The sequence below is a fragment of the Leucopleurus acutus genome (genome assembly GCF_964270905.1).
Source record: "Leucopleurus acutus genome assembly, chromosome: 20".
NCBI lineage: Eukaryota > Metazoa > Chordata > Mammalia > Artiodactyla > Delphinidae > Leucopleurus > Leucopleurus acutus.
Genome location: NC_139162.1, coordinates 840,061 through 859,749, shown reverse-complemented (window position 1 = coordinate 859,749; position 19,689 = coordinate 840,061). Strand labels below are relative to the sequence as shown.

The 19,689-nt window shown below is 56.7% G+C and overlaps 1 protein-coding gene across 1 annotated transcript in view; it reads left to right on the top strand.

The window, feature by feature from the left end:
• Positions 1 to 19,689, top strand: part of ACSF3 (acyl-CoA synthetase family member 3) — a 59,764-nt gene that overhangs the window by 15,545 nt on the left and 24,530 nt on the right. The window contains exons 4-6 of the mRNA XM_082862040.1: positions 5,983 to 6,137; positions 7,710 to 7,855; positions 16,273 to 16,385. Coding sequence (XP_082718166.1) covers positions 5,983 to 6,137; positions 7,710 to 7,855; positions 16,273 to 16,385 — 414 coding nt within the window. The remainder of the gene's footprint in view (positions 1 to 5,982; positions 6,138 to 7,709; positions 7,856 to 16,272; positions 16,386 to 19,689) is intronic.

Genomic DNA, 19,689 nt, shown 5'->3' with positions numbered 1-19,689 from the left:
CAGTAAAATGTATGTAAACTGAGTATGTGTCTGTGTGACAGTCACCACGCAGATAAAGACAGAGCACGTTTACATGGCCCACAGTGTTCTCTCCCAGTCGGGGCTGCACCATAGCTGAGTTTCACATGCTCTTCATATACGTGGACCCGATAGTATGTGTCCTTTTGTGCATGTTAGTTAATTGTACTATTTTAAGATTTACTCTTGGGTTCCATCAATTGTAATTTGTTCTTTTTGTGTTGCCTTCCTTTGTATGAAAGCGCCACAGTTTATCCATTCTTCTGTTGAAGGACGTTGGATTGTTTCAAGTTTGGGGATATTTTGAATAAAGCTGCTATAAACATTTGCATAAAGATCTTTCCGTGGACATTTCTCTTGGATCTGTACCTGCTGGTGCTGGATGTATATTTAATTCTGGTTGGAAGTGCCAAAGAGTTCTGCAGAGTGGGTGCATGTTTTATCCTCCCAGCAGCCATGTGTGAGAGTCCTAGTTACTCCAGGTCATTGCCCACACTTACTGTGGTCAGTCTTGTTAATTCTAGCCATCTCAGTGAGGGTGCTTTTGTTTCCTTTTATTGAGTTTTAGTTTCCATGAAGTGAAATGCACAGATCTAAGTGTACAGTTTAGTATGTTTTGATGACTATACTTGTATAACCCACACGCAGGCTGGGAAAGAAAACATTCCCATTGCCCCAGAAGTTCTTTCGTGACAACCCCCAGTCACCCCCCTGCAGGCAACCACGTCTTCTGGTCTTTGTTACTATAAGTTAGCTGACCTGTTCTTGAAATTCGCATGTAATGGGATCAGCGTCTGTAGGCTTTGTGTTTCCCTTCTTCCACTGGGCATCCTTTGAGGTTTATCTGTGCTGCGTGTGTAAGCGGCGGGTTCCTTCCATCACCGAGGACCCACAGTTGTCATCCCTTCTCCTGTTCACGGGCATCTGGCTTTTCCCAGTTTTGGCTTTATGAATGAAGCTGCTGGGAACATTCTCATATGTCTTTTCGCAGATGCACATTTCCATTTCTTCTGGGTAAATACCCAGGGTTAGAATTAGTGGGTCACAGGATCACGTATGTGAAATGTTTTAAGAAACTCCCAACCCTTTCCCAAGTGCTTATCCGTTCTATGCTCCTGTCTGCAACGTGCCCCACCATTTAGCAGCTGGGTCGGGCTTTCTAGATTTCATCCATCCTAGTGGGTGTGTAATGCTGCTACCTCACTGGCCTCATAAGATTTGCATTTCTCTGATGAGTGATCGTGTTGAGCACTTTTCATACGCTTACTGGTCATTCAGAGATTTTCTTTTTATGAAATGCCTCTTCAAGGCTTTTGTCCATTTTTAAATTGGGTTGTCTTTTTATAACTAATCAGTAGGTGTTCCGTATATATTATGGATAAAAGGCCTTTGTCAGAAATACGTGTTGTGAATCTCTCCCCCGTCTCTGGTTTCTCATTTCACTTTTTTAATAGTCTTTTGATAAAGAGAATTTTAAATTTTGGTGAGTCTAATGTGGAAGTGGTAATGGTGGACATCATTGACTTATTCTCAATCTTGGAGAAACGTTAATATTTCACTGGTAAGTATGGCGTTACTTACAGTGTTTGGCAGATACCGTATATTAGCTTGAGGACAGTCCTCTCCCTTGTTTTCTGAGAGCTGAATTACAGGGTGGGTTGAATATTACCAAACGGGTTTTCTTTACCTCTTGAACTGATTGCATAAAGTTACCCCCTTTATTTGTCTCCCTCTTTATTCTGTTAATGTGGTTAGTTATACTGATTAAAGCTTTGAATGTTTCTAATTTCCTTTAGCAGACTTTCTCGGCCGTGAGGCATTGCCCTTTTCACATACTGCTGGCTTTGGTTTGCTAATACTCGGCTAAGGTGTTTGCTTCTGTGTTTACAAGGAGCACAGGTCTGTGGTTTCCTTGTGACGTCCTTGTTAGGCCTCTGTATGGGAGCTTTGCTCGTTTGTGGAAGGAGCGTGGCAGCCACCCCTCCCCCCCTCATCTGTTCTTTGGAAGTTTCTGTGTGGCTGGAAGTACTCTTTCCTTCAGCGTTTGACACAATTCCATTGAAGCCATCTGGGCCAACCTTTCTGGGAAGGTTTTTAATTAAGGATTCAGTTTCTTTAATAGATGTAGGACTTCGAATATTTTCTATTTTGTTTCTTGTGTCAGTTTTGGTACTTTAAAAAAATAATTGTGCATTTCATCAAAATTGTCAAATTCATCGGCATAGGGTAGTTTATAATTTCTCCTCACTATCCTTTTAATATCTTTAGGGTCCGTAGTGATGCCTCCTTTAGGTGTCTGATGTTGGTAGTTTATGTTCTCTTTCTTTTTCTTGATCACTCTTGTTTTAGAGGCCTGTCAGCCTTATTATCTTTTCTAAGAACCAACTGTGTTGATTCTCCTCTAATGCACCTGTGCTTTATATTCCTGTTCCTTCTGTTTCTTATTATTCCCTTCCTTCATCTTCATGACACACTGCTACTATTGTTGTTTTAAACAGTCAGGGTCCTTAAAATTTTTTTAAATTACCCATATATTTCCTTTTCTGGCGCTCTTCATTTCTTCCTTCAGATCTGTGTCTCCCTCTTGGGTCGTTTCCCTTAATCCTGAAGAATTCTTTTGATAGTTCTTATAGTGCAGCTTAAAAATATATATATTTATTTTATTTTATTTATTTTTGGCTGCATTGGGTCCTCGTTGCTGCGAGCGGGCTTTCTCTAGTTGTGGCGAGCGGGGGCTACTCTTCATTGTGGTGTGCGGGCTTCTCATTGCGGTGGCTTCTCTTGTTGAGGAGCACAGGCTCTAGGCACGCGGGCTCAGTACTTGTGGCTCATGGGCTCAGTAGTTGTGGTGCACGGGCTTAGTTGCTCTGCGGCATGTGGGATCTTCCTGGACCAGGGCTTGAACCTGCACTGGCAGGTGGATTCTTAACCACTGCGTCACCAGGGAAGCCCTGTAGTGCAGCTCTGCTGAAGACAAATTCTCTCAGCTTTGTTTCACTGAAAATGTTTTCATTGCATTGTCCTTTTTTTAAAATAGCTCTATTGAGATGTAATTCACATACCATAAAATTCACCTATCGTGAACGATGTAGGGATTTTACATAAATTTATAGGATTTGTTCAACTATTATCTCAGCCCCTATTCCCACACCCAGCCCCTGGGAACCACTGTCTGTCCTCCGTCTCCACAGCGTTTCCTTTTCTGGGCTTTGTGTGTAAACGGAATCATAGAACATGTGGCCTTCTGGGTCTGGCTTCTTTCACTCTGTAGAACGTCTGAGTTCTGTCCACGCTGTAGCATGTGTATTAGTAGTTTGTCCCTTTGGCCCCTGGCTAGTGCTTCAGCATGTGGCCGGGCCACGTTTGGTTCACCCATTTATCATTTATTGGGCCTTTGGGTCAGTTCCAGTTTTTGCTCTGGGCATTTGCGTACAAATCCTGGTGTGGACATTCTTCATTTGCCTCGTGTGGATAGTAGGATGAGAATTGCTGGGGTGTGCGACGATTGTTAGCACTGTAAGAAGCTGCCCCACTTTCCCACAGTGGCTGTCCGTCCCCGATCTCATCTGCAGTGCGCGAGGGCTCGTCCCCCACATCCTCACCAACGTTTGTTTTGTTGGTTTTTAAAACCATTGTTATGGTCATTGTAGTGGATATGACGTGGTATCTCATTGTGGTTTAAATTTGCATTTCCCTAGTCACTGAGGACGGTGAGTGTTTTTTCATGGTCTTATTTGCGTCCATGTATCTTCTTTGCTGAACCCTCTATTGGGATGTTTGCCCATTTGTAAATTGGGTTATTTGTCTTCTTAGTATTGAGTTTATATATTCTGGATCCTGTCCTTTATCACATAGATGGTTTGCAGATATTTTCTCCCATTTGGGCTTGTCTTTTCATTTTCTTAATGATATCTTGTGAAGCACGCATGCTTTAACTTTTGATGAGATCTATTTTATCAGTTTTTTAATTTCATAGATCATGTTTTTGCTGTCGTATCTAAGAAATCTTTGCCTAACCAAAGGTCATGAAGATTTTCACCTATGTTTTTTCCTGAAAGTTTTATAGTTTTAGCTGATACGTTTGGGTCTCTGATCCACTTTGGATTAATTCTTAGGTACGGTGCGGTAAGGGTCAAAAGTTCATCCTTTCGGATGTGCATATTCAGTTGTCCCAGCGCTGTTTGTTGAAAAGATTATCCTATGCAAGTGACTTGGCTCCTCTGTCAAACTCAATTGGCCATCATCATATTGATTTGTTTCTGGGCATCTGCTCCGTTCGTCTGTGTGTCTGATCTTACGCCAGCCTCACACGGCGTTGAATGCTGGTGCTTTGGAGTAAGTTTTGGGTCAGGAAGTGTGCGTCCTCCGCCTTCCTCCCTCCTTCTCACATTTGTTGTGACTCTTCCGAGTCCTCTGCCTTTCCCTGTAAACTGCAGGGTCAGCTTGTCAATTTCCGGAAAACACAGCTGCTGGGGTTTGGGGAGAGCTGCCACCTTAGCAACACTGAGTCTTCCCATGTGTGGACGTGGATGTGTCTCCACTGACCGAGCACGTGTGTCTTTCCTGTCATCTTGTCCCATACGTGGTGACACTCTTCTCTTTCTCCTCTTTCCTGTCTGTACTTCGGTGTAGATCATTTCCATTGACTGCTGTCTTTGCTGCGTCTAGTCTGTTCAGTGTATCCAGTGAATTCCTAGTTTCACATAATGTACTTTCCAGCTTATAATGGTTCTCTTGCAGTTCCACTTCTCTGATGAAATCCTTGATCATCCCCCATTTCATTCACCTTTTCTGAATCTCTTAACCTACTTATTAATTTAAATTCCTTGTATGATTCCAACATCCGTATTGAGGGGCTGCTTCTATTGACTTTTTTCTTAGTTATGGGTCACATTTTTCTCTTTTCATACATGATTTTTTTTATTTCCTGCGGTTCGCGGGCCTCTCACTGCTGTGGCCTCTCCCGCTGCGGAGCACAGGTTCCAGACGCGCAGGCCCAGCGGCCACGGCTCACGGGCCCAGCCGCTCCGCTGCACGTGGGAGCCTCCCAGACCGGGGCACAAACCCGCGCCCCCTGCATCGGCAGGCGGACTCCCAAACACTGCGCCACCAGGGAAGCTTTATAATGGGGGCGGGGTTGTCTTTAAAAGAACGATGTAATTTTCCCCCCAAAGAGGAGTGCCTTTGCTCTGTCAAGCAGCTGTGGTGAGGAGGTAATTGCAAGTGTGCGATCAGGGACTGGGGCAGGCCGGGCTGGCTGCAGCGTTTTGGATGCCTTGAGGGGGAAGGCTGTCTGTGGGGGGTGTGCTGAGCACGCAGCACCCCGCGCTCCCCGTCCCGCCCTGAGGATGGGCCCATGCGGTGGCTGAACGGAGAGAGCCCCTTCTCCTGAAGATGAGGGCTAACACACGAGCACGTTCTCAGCATAAGCTGAGAAACTTGAAGCATCTTTATATTAAAACGAGAAGCATTCGTTACAGAGTAAGATACAAACTTCACATGACTTCTTCGGAGAAAACAGCAGATGCCATCGGCTCCCCGTGCGTGCGTGCCCGTCTGCCAGACGCTGTGCTCAGGCCCACCTGGCCCCTCCTGCAGCTCTGTCCGCCCTCGTCCGCGTGGCTGGAAAAGTCTGAGGCGCCACGTCTCTCCTGACGGCAGATCCGAGGCCGGTGCCCAGGCCCAGGGCCACTCCTCCCCCCGGTCCTCTTCCTCCTCACGGGCCACCCCTGAGGCCAGACGCCAGTGTCCCCTGCACAGTGACTCCACGGAAGGTCCGGGAGCTTGTGTCACCCTGTCAAAGTGAGACCCCCTTTGAGACGGGAGCCGCTTACAGACTCTCTGACGCTTAAGAAAAGGGGGGTCCTCTGCTGAGAGCACTCGTCATGGAACCGAGGGTCCGTACGTGTCTGTGCGTGCGTGTCTTCTAATCTTTTTGCTCTGTGCTTCCTTTTTTCTTTTCAGGTTTGGGAAAAGTTCTTAAGCTCTGAAACCCCACGGATTAATGTGTTTATGGCAGTGCCCACCATATACAGCAAGTTGATGGACTATTACGACACACATTTTACCCACCCTCGTGTCCAGGATTTCGTGCGTGCGGTTTGTGAAGAAAAAATCAGGTAAATGAAAATAGTCCACCTTCCCATCCAGAAAGCCAAATATAACTTCTTTTTAGTGAGTCAGTTCTACTAAGTTTTGGGAAGCAGTATTTTTTCTTTGCTTTAAAATGTGTATCTACATCTCTCTCTACGTATCTGTGCTCCCAACGCAGCTGCCTGTGTTCTGTATCCGTGTCTCTTCTATCTCTGGGTCTCTCTGTCCCTCTGTCTCTGTCTGTCCGCCTGTCTTCCGGTAGAGTCTGAAGGACGAGGATGGGGAAGTCCTTTCTGACCCCACACCTGCTGGCTCTCAGCCCTGCCCCCTCCCCGACCCCATGCAGACACACTCCCTGACAGACGTGTGGCTGTGTGGCCCCTTCGGTGGCATGGGGTTTGCTCTGCGTGTTCCCACGAGCCTGCCGACTGCAGCTCCTCTCTGCTCGTGGTCAGGCGGTTCATCTGCAGAGCACACGGAAGTGAGCGGTTTGGCAGGTCTTCACAGGCATGATGACACGTGCGCCCAAGAGGTGTGACACCTGTGTCTGTGGCAGACACAGCCTTTAACAGGGCAGCGAGTTGGCGCTGGACAGCCACGAGCTTCATGGCCTCTGTGCATCTGATTCCTAGTCCTTGAGAGGAGCTCAGGAAAGCCCTTCGTTTCCTGGAGAGAATTTCCAGTTACCCAAGACGAGCATTTCATCTTGTTCTTCTGCTCCCATTCAACCACTCTTTGCGCCTTTTCTGTAAAGACGTTTTGATGGAACTAGAGCCCTTTTCTGAGGGTGCCACGCCAGCACCTCCCTGGACTGGCCTCCCACGAGGCGCCATGGTGGGGCTGGGATCCAAAGCCCAACCGCCAGGACAAGAGTGGGACTGGTAGCACGATGTACCCAGATCTCAGGAGCCAAGGGCAAGAATGAGATCAGAGAGGGGGGATGAGAGTGACTCTGGGTGACAGGCCCTCAGGCCTCAGCAGCCGGGCTCCTGGTGGTGGGGGGGGCTCCTTGTGCCTGCACCTCCGGGGGGGGGGGAGCACAGGGGTGGTCGTTGCTCCGGCCCCCACTACAAGCGGAAGCACCTTCCTTCCTGCACACAGTGCTTTCGGGATATGGCGCATGCCGAGGCTGTCACATCAGATCGATGTCATTGTCAGTGAGCCGTCAGCACCAGGCAGTGTTCGTGGAGGAGCCCCCGTGCGCCCCTCACTGGAGACTGCCTGCTTCCGTCTCCCCCTCCTCCGCCTCAGACCCGGTGGTGCTTTGTCCCCAAAGCAGACAAGCTGTCATCACGTTACTCTTATCACTGCTCTTTTCGGGGCTGTTTGTGGACAGCACGTTGACTGTTTGCAGAGCGTGCCACCAGGGACCCTTCAAATCACTTTTCCTTTTACTGTGATTACCCCTTGACCTATTTGCATTCTAAAATATACCCAAGATTCTTTCCAAAGAACAGAGTTAAATTTCAGCCCGAACTGCACTTTTCGCCGTGAGTTAAAGGGTGACGGTGACTGGGGTGCTGGGCGCGTGTGGCTCTCACCGGGCTGAAGAAGCCACGTGCTCCCGAGAGCTCAGGAGCCTGTGGTTGTGCCGGCAGGTTGATGGTCTCGGGCTCGGCCGCCCTGCCCCTGCCTGTGCTGGAGAAGTGGAAGGGCATCACCGGCCACACTCTGCTGGAGAGGTACGGGATGACGGAGATCGGCATGGCCCTGTCCAACCCCCTGACCGCAGCTCGCCTGCCAGGTACGAGTGGCGCCCGCCAGCCGTGTCCTCCCTCTGCTCTGGGTCCTCGGGTAGGCCATTCTGTGGAGGATGCTCCCCTGCTGGGCTATGGTCACGTTCTCAGGGTGGCAGTGTCCTTCCCAGGTGACCCAGACGCCGTGTGCTTGGCAGGGCGCACCCCTCCCCACCTCCCGGGCTGGGGGCTGCTTCCGTCCAGACCAGGTCGCCCGCGGCCCAGAGTTTCCCATGCAGGTGCCCTGAGCCACACAGGCCGGTGGCAGCGGGAGAGACGGCAGGTGTCGGGGGCAAGGGAGGAGGGACACCCCGCCTGTGCTCGGGGACCTGCACGCGTCTGGAGGGCCTGCTGCTCTAGACGGGTTCCTGCCCTTTGATCTTCCTGTCCCGCCTTCTCTAGGCCATTCCACATAAACAGTCTTCACGTCCCGGGTCCCTGACAGGGAACCTGCAGGCGGAGCCTGAGGCCTGAGACGTGAGTCTGTTCTGTATTGGGCCCTTTTCTAACCCTCCCGGTCAGTACCCTCCAGCTTATCCAAGACACAGTAGGCGTCTGGAAATAAACGTTAAGTCATCGTGTGCCTGTACTTGCCTCTGTGCATCCACTTGTCTTGCACGACAGTAAAAGGCACCCTTCTGGTGGGCAGGTCTGTGAGTTTTCAGCGTGTCTGCCGTCATACTCAGGTAGACGAAGGTGAATCACCTCCAGACCTTCCCCCTTTCGCAGTCAGCACCTCCTGCCCCAGGCCGGCGAGCACGTCCCTGGTTCCTCTCCCTGTAGGTGTGCGTTTCCTGGAACGACACAGAGGCACAGTCTCCAGGACCTGCCTTTGGGTCTGGCTTCCCTCACTTGGCAGGACAAGTGTGAGACATCCTGTGCCGAGCAGCCTCTTCGGCGTTAACCTGTCCGCCACCGCAGGACGCTGGGTCGTGTCTAGCCTTGGACAGCTCCCAGTCGGGCCGTCGTGAAGGTCTGTGTGCAGGGTTTTGTGCGAATGCGTCTTTACGTCTCGTGGGCAGACGCCTCAAAGTACAACTGCTGGGTCAGAAGGGGGCGTGAACTTGACTTTCTAAGAAGCTGCAAACTGTCCACACGACAGCCCCGATACTGGGCTGGTCTTACCCCTCTGATGGCCTTGGAGAAGTCACACAGACGGAGCAGGTGCTCGCACTGTCAGACCAGGACACCCTCTGTCGGGCGGGGGCAAAGGCCCCGGGACAGAGGGACCTGCGCCCGTGCCCTAAACGCGAGGCTTCTGGGCAGAAATTCTCGAATCTTAATAGGCTGCAGCTCTTCAGGCTCAGGGTTCTGCCGTGGCTGTGCGTGGCCTCTTCTCGACACCGGAACCAAGCGCCCGGGGTCTCTTCTCGCCCGTGAAGCCGGCGGCTCACAGTGGGTATACGGCCGGCTCTTTGGTTTAGAAACAATGAAGGAAGTAGCCGTCAACCTTGAATCCGGGAGTGAGTCCCTGAGCGCCGCTTCCGGAGCAATCAGGCTGTGTCCTCTGTGCCCCTGACTCCTGGGCCGGGCTCCTTCCAGCCGGGACTCTGGACTGCTCCGGGGACACATCCTGCCAGCCTGGCCCATCACAGGTTCCCTGGCGGCCCGGAGGGGCGCGTGGCCTGAAGGATACTGTTTGCTCGGCTGAGGCCCGGGGTGGTGACCTTAACTGCTGGGCCTGACATGCGCTGATACGAGGTTGCTATCAGATACAGGGCTTGCCAGACAGGCGCTCCAGGACCCAGTGAGGCACAGTCACAGGAGGCCGGACAGAGCCACAGGACAATTAAAGTCACCTGGCCACAGATGACACCGTTCTAAAGGGAGGCGGAAGGACAGCCTACCCTTCTGACTGCAGCCAGCCTGTTGCCCAGTGGACACCAGGAGGACATTCAGTCCCTGCGGGTGTGGGAGGGGCCCGTCCCGAGCTGTGGCAGGGGCCACGTCCACGCGGTCTTGGCGGGGCTGCATCACGCGGTGTGGGGCCCGTGTCACACGGTGTGGGCGGGGCCGCGTCCACGCGGTGTGGCAGGGGCCGTGTGCACGTGGTGTGGGCGTGGCAGCGTCACACGGTGTGGGAGGGGCAGCGTCAGGCGGCCTGGGAGGGGCCGCGTCCCGCGGCGTGGGAGGGACAGCGTCCACACGGTGGGGGAGGGGCCGCGTCACGCGGTGTGGGCGGGGCAGCATGCACGTTGTGTGGGCGGGGCCGCGTCACGCGGCGTGGGTGGGGCAACGTGCGCTAGGCGTGGGAGGGGCAGCGTCACAGGGGGTGGGAAGGCCCCCATCCCGTGGTCTGGGAGGGACTGCATCACGCGGTGTGGGAGGGGCCGCGTCTATGCGGTGTGGGAATGGCCGTGTCATGCGGACTGGGAGGGGCAGCGAGCACGCGGTGTGGGGAGGGCAGCACGCACGTGGTGTGGGCGGGGCAGTGTGTAAGTGATGTGGACGGGGCCGCGTCACGCGGTGTGGGCGGGGCTGCGTGTACGTGGTGTGGGCGTGGCAGTGTCACGCGGTGTGGGCGTGGCAGCGTCTCGTGGTGTGGGGGCGCCGCGTCAGGTGTGGGAGGGACAGCGTCCACGCGGTGTGGGAGGGGCCGCGTCACGTGGTGTGGGCGGGGCAGCGTGCCCGTTGTGTGGGCGGGGCCGCGTGTACGTGGCGTGGGAGGGGCAGCGTCACGCGGTGTGGGCGTGGCCGCGTGTACGTGGCGTGGGCGAGGCAGCGTCCCGCAGTCTGGGAGGGGCAGTGGCAGGTGTGGGAGAGGCAGCGTGCACATTGTGTGGGCGGGGCCGCGTGGTGTGGGCGGGGCCGCGTCTCGTGGTGTGGGGGCGCCGCGTCCCGCAGTTTGGGAGGGACAGCGTCAGGCGTAGGAGGGACAGCGTCCACGCGGTGTGGGCGGGGCAGCGTGCCCGTTGTGTGGGCGGGGCCGCGTCACGGGGCGTGGCAGGGGCCGTGTGCACGTGGTGTGGGCGTGGCAGCGTCAGACGGTGTGGGAGGGACAGCGTCAGGCGTAGGAGGGACATCGTCCACGCGGTGTGGGCGGGGCAGCGTGCCTGTTGTGTGGGTGGGGGCCGCATCAGGCGTGGGAGGGACAGCGTCCACGCGGTGTGGGAGGGGCCGCATCACGTGGTGTGGGCGGGACAGCGTGCCCGTTGTGTGGGCGGGGCCGCGTGTACGTGGCGTGGGAGGGGCAGCGTCACGCGGTGTGGGCGGGCAGTGTCAGGCGGTCTGGGAGGGGCCGCCTCACGTGGCCTGGGAGGGACAGCGTCCACACGGTGGGGGAGGGGCCGCGTCACGCGGTTTGGGCGGGGCAGTGTGCACGTTGTGTGGGTGGGGGCCGCGTCAGGCGGTGTGGGAGGGGCAGCGTCACACGGTGTGGGAGGGGCCGGGTCACGCAGTGTGAGCATGGCAGTGTGCACAAGGCGTGGGAGGGGCAGCTTGCATGCGGTGTGAGAGGGGCAGCGTGCACGTGGTGTGGGCGGGGCAGCGTCACGAGGTGTGGGCGGGGCAGCATCACGCGGTGTAGGAGGGGCCACGTTCCCGCGGTCTGGGAGGGGCCGCATTACACGGTTGAGCGTGGCAGCGTGCACGTGGTGTGGGTGGGGCAGCGTCACGCAGCGTGGGAAGGCCCCCATCCCGCGGTCTGGGAGGTACTGCATCACGCGGTGTGGGCGGGGCAGCGTGCACACGGTGTGGGAGGGGCAGCATCACGCGGTGTGGAAGGGACAGCGTGTACGCGATGTGGGAGGGGCTGCGTCACACGGTGTGGGAGGGGCCGCGTCACGCGGCATGGGCGGGGCAGCGTGCATGCAGTGTGGGCGAGGCAGTGTGCGCTAGGCGTGGGAGGGGCAGCGTCACGGGGGATGGGAAGGCCCCCATCCCATGGTCTGGGAGGGACTGCATCACGCAGTGTGGGAGGGGCCGCGTCTATGCGGTGTGGGAATGGCCGTGTCATGCGGTCTGGGAGGGGCAGCGTGCACGTGGTGTGGGCGGGGCCGCGTCACGCGACGTGGGCGGGGCTGCGTGTACGTGATGTGGGCGTGGCAGCGTGTACGTGGTATGGGAGGGGCAGCATCACGCGTTGTGGGCTGGCCCGCGTCACGCGTTGGGGGGGGCCGCGTCCCGCTGCGTGGGAGGGGCAGCGTCACGCGGCGTGGGAAGGACAGCGTCCACGTGGTGGGAGTGGGGTAGCATGCACGTTGTGTGGGCGGGGCCGCTTCTCCCGGTGTTGGAGGGGCAGCGTGCACGAGGTGTGGGCGGTGTAGCATCACGTGGCATGGGACGGGCAGCGTGCACTTGGCGTGGGCGGGGCTCCATCTAGTTGGGTGTAGGAGGCTGGCCCTGCTCTGTTCCACCCACTGGGGTAGGGGCGGGGGCTTCTGGGGTCTGAGCAGCTGCCCTGCCCTAACAGCAGTCTCTGCCATTTGTACACCTAACTTTAACAAATCATAGGTGTTTCTGTGGCGATTTTAATGCCACCGTTGTGGTAGTGATGCTGTAATTCTGTCAGCGTTTTCTTTTTTTTATATATAAATTTATTTTACTTTTATTTATTTTTGGCTGTGTTGGGTCTTAGTTGCTGTGCGCAGCCTTTCTCTAGTTGCCGCGAGTAGGGACTGCTCTTCGCTGTGGTGCGCAGGCTTCTCATTGCGGTGGCTTCTCTTGTTGCAGAGCATCGGCTCTAGGCGTGCGGGCTTCAGTAGTTGTGGCTTGTGGGTTCAGTAGTTGTGGTGCACGGGCTTAGTTGCTTCGCTGCATATGGGATCTTCCCGGACCAGGGCTGGAACCTGTGTTCCCTGCATTGGCAGGTGGATTCTTAACCACTGCGCCACCAGGGAAGCCCTGTCAGTGTTTTCTTTATAGACATTCTTAGCAGTTCAGGTTTCATTGAATAGGGTGGACAGTTCTGACTTCCTTAGGATGGGAGAGGGGCTGGAGGTTGAATCAAGTACCAGTGGCCAATGATTTAATCAATTGTACTTGCATAATAGAACTTTAATAAAAACCCAAAACAAGGCTGGTGAACACAGGTTGGTGTTGGAGTGTGATGTGCCTGGAGAGTGTGCAAGTTTAGAGACTCCCACCCACCCACATACTTGATAGAGGTGTGTCTTCCATCTGGCTGTTCCCACCTTGTATCCTTTGTAATGAAGTGATATTCTAGGAAGTGACCTGTTTTCTTGGGTTCTGAGAGCCGCTCTAGCAAACCGTTTAATCCCAGGAGGGGCCCAGGGAACCCCCAGTTTGCAGCCAAGTTGTACAGAAGTTGTGGGTAAGTGGGGACATGCCCCTGTGACTGTCAGTCCTGTGGGACTGAGGGCAGCCACTCACCTCCCTGGAGGCCACAGCAGATCCCATAGGGTTCCCTTCTCCACAGCATCTCCCCACATCTCTCTGTGTTTGCAGCGCCTGGATGGAGCCTCTGCTTCCTCCTTTCTGTAAGTGTTACTGAACTGAGCCAATTTACTGCCACTGGGTTGTGGTGAAGGAAAGTGCAGGATCCAGGCAAGGAGAGCAACTGGCTGGTGCTCAAAGGACCCAGACTCCTTATGGCTTTCAGGGAAGGGCTGTTAAAGGCGACATTTTCGGGGAGGGCTGCAGGATGTGTGACATTCTTCTGACTGGTTGGTGGTGAGGTAACAGGGTGGTGTCCCAGGAATATCAGTCATCAACCTTCTGGTTCCAACGAGGCTGGGGTGTCTTCAGCATGTAGCCACCATCCTCCACCTGGGTGGGGGACTTAGTTCACGCGGAACAACTCCAAGATGTGCGTCAGATTAGTGCGTACGTCTCTTGAGGAGGAGGTACGACTCTGTCTTATTACCGATTTATTGTTTGAGCTCGGAGGTAACTGCTTTTTCTTTGTGTCTGTGTTCCTCTATTTCTCTAATTAGTAACTGTCTCAGTCTGCTCTCTGGATCTCAGGGAAGGTTTAGGAGACTAAAGTGTCTTTTTACAAACACGAAACGAGGGACACGGAGGGGCTTTTGTACTCCGAGGATCCCCAGGGCTCACACTTCAGGAGGTGTCGCCGTCTGGAGGGCTTGGCCCTGAGCAGGCGTCACACCACTGCGGGGACGAGAGCTCAGAGGAAACGGGAGGAGGAGCAGATTTCACTCCTGAGCGAGGCGGCTGCTCGTGCTTAAGATTCTGTACTTGGTTTAATGAAGTGCCTTGTGATGAAATCATCACGTTCTGCCTGACGGCTCTAGGTGTGTTCATGGGACGCTTTACTTCTGATGAAATCATCACGTTTTGCCTGACGGCTCTAGGTGTGTTCATGGGACGCTTTACTTCTGATGAAATCATCATGTTCCGCCTGACGGCTCTAGGTGTGTTCATGGGACGCTTTTCTTCTGCCATATACTAAAGGAATCACCCTGACCAGTCTCAGAAAGTGATAAATCAATTCACACAGCAAGAAATCCTCTTACTGCCTGGGAGCCCAGGAAGAAGGCCCGACCGATGTCCTCTTACACACGGCCTTTCTCTCCTGCACTTTATCAACCCATTTCTTCCCTTAAACCTTGTGTTCTGTGGCTTTTACACACACACCGAGGGCTAAATCCTAGGTCAGCCTGCTGACATTTGGCCATGGAATATGAGCAATTGGGAGTGATGTGAAGACCTGGGAAAATCTCCAAGATACCTGGGCCTGGTCTGTAACCAAGCAGTCAGAGCTGTGGCCCCGCCGGTCCTTATCAGACGTGAGGTTCAAGGAGGAGCAATGCAGATGACAGGGCTGAGCCAGACGCTTCACTGGAGACAGATCCAGAGGGAAGCTACGACGCTGAGGTCCACTGGGAAACACATCCCGAGTGTCGGGACTGTGGCCGCCTTGGCCCCGGGTCCTGCAGAGCCTGCCGGACGGCAGGGCTTGGCCCCAGCTCACGTCCACAGCCTAGGTCTTGTCTCTGGTCCTCGTGTGTTGTCTGCAGCTGAGGTGGAACACCTCCTGTTCCAGGCTGTCTCCCGTCTTGAGCATCCTGGCACTCGCGCAGCCACTGGCCCCAGCAGGAAGAGAGAAGGATACATGCCTGGCGGCTCCTTTCAGACACAACATCCGGGGGGCAAGTCCACAGAGAATGGGTTAGTGGTCGCTGGGGTCGGGGGGAGATCCGACAGCTGGCGGGGACAGGTCTCCTTCTGGGCTGATGGAAAGTTCTGGAGCTAGATGGAGGTGATAATGGAGCGATGTTGTGAATGTGCTGAATGCCCCTGAACCCTGGGCTTTATAATGAACAGCTGCATCATATATGGATTTCACTGTAGTTTTTAAATCTTTGGAAGCAAAGGAGAAGGAGGGGAGGAAGGAGGAGGAAGATGCCGCGGGGGCGGCCCCCAGGACCTCAGACAGAAGACGGGCTGAGGAGGACAGGGCAGCGCCATCTAGCAAGCGGAGCCCTGTGTCGCAGACCTTTCCAGGCGTGTGGATCCCAGAGCACTAAGCAGCTCGTGGAGTTTGCCAAGTGGGCTTCCCGGGACTTTGCTCCTGTGACAAGTCCTCATTGATAACAGTTAAAATAAAGGGCCTGAGGGGCTTCCCTGGTGGCGCAGTGGTTGAGAGTCCGCCTGCCGATGCAGGGGACGGGGGTTCGTGCCCCGGTCCGGGAAGATCCCACATGCCGCGGAGCGGCTGGGCCCGTGAGCCATGGCCGCTGAGCCTGCGTGTCCGGAGCCTGTGCTCCACAACGGGAGGGGCCACAACAGTGAGAGGCCCGCGTGCCGCAAAAAAAAAAAAAAAAAAAGGGCCTGAGACCTTGAAGTGAAGCGTTTGGCCCTGGAATCTCTGCCCCGCCTCAGCTATTCATTACAGTGGCCACGGGGACTCCACTGCGGCCAGGGCACCACCTGCCCTAACCTTTGCAGGTTCAAAAGCTGATTATAGCCACACAGGGGTGAAGACGCTGAGCCACGCACAGGCGCCTAACAAGCGAGCCGGGACGCTGGCTGTGTCACCCCTGACGTGAGGACCCGCTCACCCTCTGGCATCTGGCCCACACCAGTCCCTCGCCAGCGACAAACTGCGGTCATCAGTGCCCTGACCGCTCAGCCAGGCGCTCCAGTGAGATAGAAGTGCCCTTGCATCTTGCCCTGGGCGCCGGGCGGCCCTCCCGAAGTGACCTGGAGGCCCTGTAGGGTGTTCGGAGCCCTGGCTGCCGCTCTGCGTGTCCCGCCTAAGGCTGTGCTACTGGCTCCTGGGGCTTCGCCCCGCTGTGTGCACGTGAGAAGGGGCAGGACCCCTGTGTGCGCACGTCATGTCCATGCGGGATTCCCATGTGTGTGCACGTGACATCCACACGGGATCCCCCAACCTCCGTGTGTGCACGTGACGTCAGGCAGACCCGAGCACCTCAGTGTGCAGCTCTGTCCTTCAGAATCCTGCTGACCGCCTCTTTCCCTCGCGCCTCCCCGCCCCTTGCAGGCTCTGTGGGGACCCCGCTGCCCGGCGTCGAGGTGCGCATTGTGTCAGAAAACCTGCAGAAGGACGGCTACCCCTACGTTGTCCACGCGGAGGGAAATGAGGAGGACACCAAGGTGAGCCCCTGTGTTCTCTCTGGCGGCACGTGGGCATCACATGGCCACGACCACCCAGGAGGCCGATGGCAGAGGTTGAGTCCCCACCGCTCGGGGACGGGCCTGAACTGCGGCGCCGCTGGCGGGCCTCGACTCAGGGCAGTGGTGGTGTTTGGGGCGTTGCCTGCCGTGTGGACGGTGCAGTGCAGAGTGAGGCCCAGCAGGGCTCCCCGCGCTCAGCCAGGCTCCTCCTGGGCTCTGTCCTCTGGGCCACGTTGAGATGGGTCCTGATAGCCTCAGCTAGGAGAGCCCGAGTTCAAGCAGAGATCGTTGTCGGCAGGATCTTGTTAAAAGTTCTGCGCTGGCGGGACGCTGGCACCCGCTCGGAGTGGACGCCGACAGTGTCAGCGGCCCCCAGCCTTGCAGTCGCCCATTTGGACAGATTCACGGAAGCTGTAAATTGAGGTTCCCCACTTGGGAAGTCACTGTTCCCTGCTTTCTGTGCTGTTCTAAGCTCCGGGGGGCAACGGGAAGAGAGGACTGTTGTCTCGTTTTAGTGAGGACTTCGCAGCCACAGGTCTGCTGGTCACGGGTGATCAGGGTCACAGCAGAGGCTCGGGTTTTGCTGGAGATGGAATTTTGATTTGAGAGATTGTTTTCTCCACAGCGGATGTACATACTCTTGACCTCTGTCACCCTGAGAAGTTTTAAAAGCTGAAAGTAGCAGCGATCCTGCCTCTCACTTGTGCCGGGAGGGGCGGCGGACAGGCCCTGCCCTTGTGGGCCTCGGTCTGCAGTGGGAAACGGCAGCATTCAAGAGATGGTTGTTGAATGTCTTAGCTCAAGAACTTAGGCGCAACTTGGGTGGTTTTTACTGTAATTTTATGAAAAATGACACCAAGAAGTATGAGTCCGTTTACGCAAGAACCTCTCACCTGGACCCCCCTTGCTGGGCTCGTGCCCCCTCGGCCTCTCCTCCCACACGTGATGGCCCTCCAGACCAGCCTTGCTCCCGCCCACGCTGTGTGGGCAGCTTCCAGGGTGGCCTCAAGGTCCCCAGCCGTGGCTCTCGCTCCCTGGCTGCCTGCTGCCTGGGCTCTTGCGTCAGCCCAGCTGGTCCAGGGCCGTCAGCCATGCCTATGGCTTAGGGTCCTTTTCTGGCTCTTGGCCTGTGCCCTGCGGTCCTCTCTGCCTCTCGGGGGGGGACTCGCGCTCACACCCGAGTCACCTGTCCCAGCGTCCAGCCCCCCTGCAGTAATGAGGCTGCCTCCCCTTGCTGGGTGCTCGGTCCGTCGGTTCTGGGTGTCGTTCCGGGGACCCGCTTGGGAGGAGGTCCCCAGCAGAGCAGCGTCGGGGGCATGTGAGTCCGTCAGGCAGTAGCAGCACAGGTGGCAGGGGGGCTCCTGCACTGCCCTGCCTGAGCACCTGTAATGCTGGATGCGGCAGGAATGCTGCCAGAGAGGAGGTGCGGGTGGACAGCGTCTCCCTCCTCAGTCACACTGAAGTTTAGCAACTTGGGGCAAGCAGCCGCCCCCTCACCCGGCTCCTGCGGGGGCTGTAGGGGTTTCCTCGGTGAAACGCGCTCAGAATAGGAGGTGGCAGCCTGGCCCCGAGCATCTTGACGGTCTGAGAAGGAAGCGCGTGGTCCACGGTGTGGGGGCTCGGGGACGGTGGAGACAGGGCAGGGATGACGATCTGCTGGCCACAAGCGAGGCCTCATAAACGTGAAGGTAAGGAGACCTGGAGCTCGCGGCGGCGTGCTCTAGAACGTTTCCAACTCAGTCGAGGGGTCAGTGAGACACCCGGTCCAGAATGGAGCCGTCTCCATGGCCGATGACGGCCCGGGGCGGAGAGCGCAATCACAGGCCGGTTGCCCCCGGGGGCTGGCGTGGGCCTGGGCCTGGGCTCGCTCCCCGGCTGACCGGTCAGAGGCCACCGCTGTCCCCCACTCCCCGCTGCCGGCAGCACGACAGGGGCCCTCCCCCCCTCCCGCGGCTTTCCCCAGGAGCCGCCCCCCGGGTGGGGGTATTGCTCCCCCCCCCGCCCCCGGGACCCTTGAGGGGAACAAGGCCAGACTCCACACTCAGGCGGGCGAGACCTCCGTGGAGCCTCCGCCTGGGTCCCCGCGCTGCGCAGGACGGGCCGGGACGGGGTGCGCCCCGAAGGCAGGAGAACCGGGCTCAGGCCTTGCTGAGGAGGCGCCTGCGCTCGGCTTCTGTGACGTCACAGGCACTCCCCGTTGCTGACGGTGGCGGTGAGGACGACGCCGGCTGCTCGCCTGGCCTGGAAAGTGCTGGCTCTGTCCCTGACGGGACTCGCAGCAAAACCCCACCCGCTCGCTTCTGATCGCCCCCACACTCGGCAGGTCTGGAGGGCAGGGACTCTTTCATGTTCTGAAATCTGGGGGGCTGCAGGCGGTGTGGTTCAAGGTTTTTGTTAACATTTAACTGGAAATCACTTCAAACTTACAGGGAAGTTGCAAAAATACCAGTGTGCGGAAAGCCCGCGCGCCCTTTCCCGGTGCACTTGCCCTTCCCCTCTGTCAGGGCGCCATGCGGGCCAGCATGGGCTCCTGCAGTGTCCGTCCTCCTCTCACTGCCTGCCTGCCGCTATCCCCGCCCCGCCCCGCCCCGTGACGCCGCGTGGCGACTCCCTCCACTGCAGGCTCTCTGGGGTCAGGGTCCTCTTTGCTTGTCATAAGGGCACATCCTGAACTTGGAAGTACCCCCGAAGCCTGATGGTCACAGGCCCTCTGACCCAAATGGCAGGCGCAAGGTCAGCGCAGGCGCATTGACCAAGGAGATGTGTGCAGCGTGGCAGGCGTGCGCGCTGAGCCCGCGGCAGGGCAGCAGGGCTGGTGGTGGGCCAAAGCCTCGCTGGGGCTGACCTCTCTGTGGGGTCTGTGGCTGGGGCCTCTCCATCTTCCCTTCCTTACTTCTCTCCTCCAGCCCGCACGTGGGGAGCCCCCCGGGCTGGAGCCTGGGGAAGGAAGCGCAGCAGCGGTGACGGCGCCCACCAGGCGGTGCAGCGCTGCGGTCAGGGTCCCCCGCCTCTGAAGCCTGAGAGCTCTTGCTTCTCTGGCAGGAACCGACCGCCGAGAATCAGGAGTGGTGACCAGGGGGCTCTCGGGCCTGTGTCTGCCCCACAAAGCGGAGGCCCAGGGGAGGACAGGAGCCCGGCAAAGGCGCAGGGTGCCTGGGCCAAGGGGTGCTCCCAGGCAGCAGGGAGAATCCGGTCCACTCCTGCCAGCCCAGAGCAAGGGCAGAGGGAGGCTGTGGAGGCCGGATGCCCGACGCTCAGGGGATGCTCCCTTGTCCTGGGTACG